Here is a 5,179-nt window from a genome sequence, read left to right as displayed (position 1 = left end):
CCCTCCCTCCCTCCCTCTCTCTCTCTCTCTCTCTCTCTCTCTCTCTCTCTCTCTCTCTCTCTTTGTCTTTCCTTCCTTCTCTTTGTCTTTCTCTTTCTCCTCTTTTTCACTCTCTTTTCCTCCTCCATTCCTCCCCTTCTCTCTCTCTTTCTCTGTATCCTTCCCTCCCTCTCTTAATCTCTTTCTCTGTATCTTTCTCCTTCCCTTCTTTCCTCCCTTTTCCTTTCTATCTTTCATTTTGTCTCTTTTATTTCTCTCTCTTTCTCTCTCTTTTTCTCTGTCTTGCTTCCCCTCTCTCTGTGTCTCTATCTCTTTCTGTCTCTCTCCCACCTTCTTTTTCTTTCTCTCCCCATCTCTTTCTTTCCAGCTCTCTTTCTTTGTCTCTTTTTCTTTGTCTTTCCCTCCCCACTTTTGTCTCTTCCTCTATATCCCTCTCTTTTCCTTCTCTGTTCCTCTTTCTCTCTCTTTTTGGTTCACTCTCTTCCCCATCTTTCTGCCAGTCTCTTTCCTTCTCTTTCTATTTCTTTGTCTCTGCATTTCTCTCCCCCTTCCCCTCTTCTTTCTTGCCCTCTTTACCCTCCTTTTCTGACTCTCCTTTCTCTCTCTCTCTTTCCTCCTCCTCCCTCTGTATTTTTCTTTCTGTTTCTCCTTCCCTCTCTTTGTCTTTCTCTCCTCCTCTTTCTGTCTCTCTCTCTTCTCCTCTCTTTCTCTTTCTGTCTCTCTCCCTATCCTTCCCTCTCTACCTCTCTGCTTCCTTGCTTCCTCTTCTCTTTCCCCATGTCTATATCTCTTTCTTTCTATATTTTTTCCCCTTTCTGTCTCTCTTTCTTGTAATTTTGATTTTATCCCTCTACCTTTCCAGCAAAATCTAGCATAGGAAATGTCTCCCAGCTTCTCATCATCAGAAAACACTCTGACCTCAAACAATAGCTCCACCTCGCCCTTCTTCTAAGTTCCTAAGTCTTGCAAGACAGGTTCACCCATACCTAGAAAATATCTCTAATATTTCAAATTCAACATCCTTCTCTTTTGCTTCCTTTTCCTTTCTCCCATTTGCATAAACTCTCATTGAATGAATCCATCTTATCTAGCCAAACTAGGATACCTTAGGTCTGAAAAGTGATGGATATCAAATGGTCAAACACTGTAGGAGCTAATTAAGTTCTGTGTATCATCTCTCTGAAATAGAGTCTTCACTTTCCTCCTTGAATAACTATGTGTGTTCATTTTAATCCGTTACAAACACTTTGGGGTGACGACCATTTCTCTAGTTCAATTTGTATAGTGCTGATATAGCATCTTTCAAAGACAGAACTAAAGAAATGCTTTGGGCTAATTATATTTAAAGCATGATGTGAAAAAAATTAGGAAAACAAATAGACTAAGTATTTTAATTTTCCCTCACATGTTAAGAAATAGGGAAAGAATTTTGCATTTGTTTACATCTAGCGTGGAGATCATCCATATCAAGCTTTGTTTTTTCCCCCCTAGCCTGAACTGTCTTCATGTATAATAATACTTTGGGTTCAATGTTCTCCATCCAAAGAAGGAAAGAATTTTTTTTTTCTCTGACCAAATGCCATTTGAGTCAATTTTGGGGAAGGGAGTGGAGTGGCATGATATTCTATGCCAGGTCATTAGATTACCCAAAATCTTGTTCTGAAATGTTCTCTGAATTCCTTCATTGGCCAGATACTCAACTAGGGAGAGGACAAGAAAGAAGCAAATTCCCAGGATATATTGAAGATAGTCCAGGTATACCTGTTGCCCTTTCAAAGGTTAGGGGGACCTGCTCCCAGATTCAATGTGGACTTTGTATCACAGAATCACAAAACTGGCTCCCAGAGGGCTCATACCCATCAGCTCTGAAGAAAGTTAAGGGGCAGCATCCCCACCCAACCTCTTCATCTTTCAAATCGTGATCAACCTTGGAATGAGCCATGGGTGGCTGGGGAGTGCATTTCACACGGATGTTTTACTATAGGGAGATTGACCTGAAAACCTTAGCTTAGACCCATTATTTTTTTTAAACCCTTGTACTTCAGTGTATTGTCTCATAGGTGGAAGATTGGTAAGGGTGGGCAATGAGGGTCAAGTGACTTGCCCAGGGTCACACAGCTGGGAAGTGGCTGAGGCTGGGTTTGAACCTAGGACCTCCCATCTCTAGGCCTGACTCTCACTCCACTGAGCTACCCAGCTGCCCCTAGACCCATTATTTAGAGGCTTACTCTTCAGAAAGCCCTTTCCAGACAGCTTTCTGAGCCAGGAAAGGACTCATATCATGGCCCAGAACTCTGGATCTGGGCACACAGCAATCCAGAGCTTTGGCAGGAAACCTTGGCAAAATATGGCAGACTATAAATTATACCAAAGTAATGACAAAAGTGACTTGAAAGTAAGAAACAAGCCTTCCATTTTTCCATTACAGATCATTTTATTTCCTGCCTTAGCATTGTTTAGTTGCTATATAGAAATAGAAGCCATATTTACTTTGTCTAATTCAATAAATGTACATTAAGAAATTAAACTTATATTTCAGGTAATTCTTCACAGAATGATACAGTATGTAGTCAACTTTAATGAATGAAAGCATAGTTGTATAAGAATCTTCAAGAGTAGATGTAGCTTCTAACATTTAAGTGTGTGTGAAGTGCGTGGGTGTGCATGTGTGTGTATTTTAAGGATGGGGCGAAGAGGGATATATGAGTATAATTGATTCTGGAAATTTTCAGTGTGATAACAAAGCCACAGTGGGAAAATGTGATTCAGGAGAAGTAGAAAGGAACTGTTGGACTAAGTATAATGTCTCCTAAGAAGGAACGCGAGCTTTACCACAAATTAACTGCATTATTGAGTAATGGTTTTACTTTTCTGGACTTCTATATTCTCATCAGTAAAATGAAGATGTTGGACCAAGTAGCCTTTAAGGTCATATAAAACTCAAACAATCTATGAATCTCAAATTCTTTTTGTATTCCACTCCATGCAGGGAATAGATAGCAGCCTCTCCTAGACTAATGTAAAGCAGTAATATATATGTATATATGTACATATATACATATATATGTATAAACAATATCAGAACAATCAAATCTGTTGAATGCTAAAGAAAAAATCTTTCTTTTTTATTGCAGTTGCACGTAAAGGGATCTAAGATCTTTGTTTTTCTTCATTTAATTCCCTTTCTTAGGTTGGGTACTGTGGCAAGCAAAAGTTAACTGAGTTAGTGGGAAAATTAATAAAGAAATCAGTTGAATGGAGTTATTAAGACCTGAGAATAAGAATTTTTCAAGCAATGAGTATAATTCATGAAAGGGTAAGAGAATTATGGAAGTTACATATATCTATTACAATGAAAAGGGAATTAATTGGCTAATTAGAGAACAGGAGGATTTCTGAGGATATACTTAGCAATAGATTTGACAGCCAACATGGTCTCTTTACAGGTTTCCTTTATCTGAGATTCTGGGAGGAGAAAACCATATCTGCCTTTATCTCGGAGCTCGAAAGCAAATGAACGTGTGATGCCAAAGTCATAAGCCCAATCTATAGATGAACCAGAAGTTGGATCTGTAAAACAGGAGTATTTATTAGAAGGAATTGCTAACATTTTTTCCCTAAAAGGCATTTCACTGGAGTAAAGCTAGATATTTTTAAAAATGGATGCATATTTTCTATTGCATTAATGATGGAGAATGTATAGAGAATTTTGTACCTTTTAAATGACGTTTCCCAGAATTCCTTTCATTCCCCAGCATCCCTTTCCCTGTGCCCCCATGTTTGCGTCTTCACGTTTTTGTTTATAAGTTCTGAAACTCTGCCTCTTGCGCTCTCTTCTCTTGCAACCGTGCCTGGGTTAGTTAGCTAGCTTTTTTATTTTAATTATTATTAATAAACTTGACACAATATAATACTTAGTTTACTATTGTAGCTATTGTATATTAATTTTAGTTATTGTTGCATATTATTGTTATTGTATGTTAATTATTGTATATTGAATTTGTTATTGTTTATTAATTTTAATCTTTATAAGAATATACTCAGTGTACTGTTGTCTCACCAAAGTTGTCAACCTGTTATAACCAAACTAAACCCCAGGCTACTAATAGCATTGACCAGGCAATTGAGGCATTGAGGAATAAACTGGATGGTCTAATAGCTGGGGAAACAACTTTCTAAGATTGTTTTGCCTAGCATCCCCTTTAGGCAGAACCAATTGACAAAAATAGGTAAAGATATGCTTTTAGTGATTCAAAGAATATAAATAGAATAACATTTTAAACATTCTTGACAGGGGTCTTTGACTCCCTTCTACACTGTCATGTGTAGACACAGGCACACACACAACACATACAAATCCACCTGTGTTGATTGGCACTGTGGCAACTATAACTTTTAAATATTTCATCTATGCCAGTATAAAAGTAAGTGCATATTCCCTGAGAATACATTATCTGAGCAAGAAAGCTAAGTAATTTACGAGTGTGCAAAGGAGCAGGGATTGACATAAAACATGGGTTAAAAATTAGTCAGAATCACTTTCCAGCCTAAGGAGGCTATAATCAAATGTAAAAGGGGAAAGCAGCAAGCATTTATTGTGTGCTTTATATATATGCTAAGCATTTCTGTGCTAGCAAGATTTACAAATATTATATCATTTGGTGCTTACAATAACTCCAGTAGGTAGATATTATTGTTATCCTCATTTTACAACTGAGGAAACTGAAGGAGACAGAGGTTTAGTGATTTATTCAGGGTCATACTGCTAGTAAGTGTCTGGGGATGGATTTGTCCTCAGTTTTTTTTTAAAAGCTTGCCAGGGATAATTTGCATGATGAGCCATTCACTTATATCATGAAGATATCACAGGATCACAGATTTTTGAGCTTGAAAGAACTTTAAAGCCCATCTCACCCAACTTCTCATATTATAGCTAGTAAAACTGAAACCCACTAGAGCTGAAGTGATTTGTTCAAGGTCTCCCAGGTAGTAATTCTCAAGAATGAATTCAGATCCAAGTTCTTTGTCCCTGAATTCATCACGATTTTAACTAGAACACTCTGCTTTCATTAAAGTCATTAAATATACAAATACAAACAAAATATGAGAGAGAAGAGAGAGAGAGAGAGAGAGAGAGAGAGACAGAGAGAGAGAGAGAGACAGAGAGAGAGAGAGAGAG

The 5,179-nt window shown here is 37.7% G+C and overlaps 1 protein-coding gene across 1 annotated transcript in view; it reads right to left on the bottom strand.

The window, feature by feature from the left end:
• Positions 1 to 3,376: 3,376 nt before the first annotated feature.
• Positions 3,377 to 5,179, bottom strand: part of CPA3 (carboxypeptidase A3) — a 35,672-nt gene continuing 33,869 nt past the window's right edge. The window contains exon 11 of the mRNA XM_044669466.1: positions 3,377 to 3,570. Coding sequence (XP_044525401.1) covers positions 3,377 to 3,570 — 194 coding nt within the window. The remainder of the gene's footprint in view (positions 3,571 to 5,179) is intronic.

This window comes from Gracilinanus agilis, chromosome 3 (genome assembly GCF_016433145.1).
Source record: "Gracilinanus agilis isolate LMUSP501 chromosome 3, AgileGrace, whole genome shotgun sequence".
NCBI lineage: Eukaryota > Metazoa > Chordata > Mammalia > Didelphimorphia > Didelphidae > Gracilinanus > Gracilinanus agilis.
This window is presented reverse-complemented; position numbering and strand designations above follow the sequence as displayed.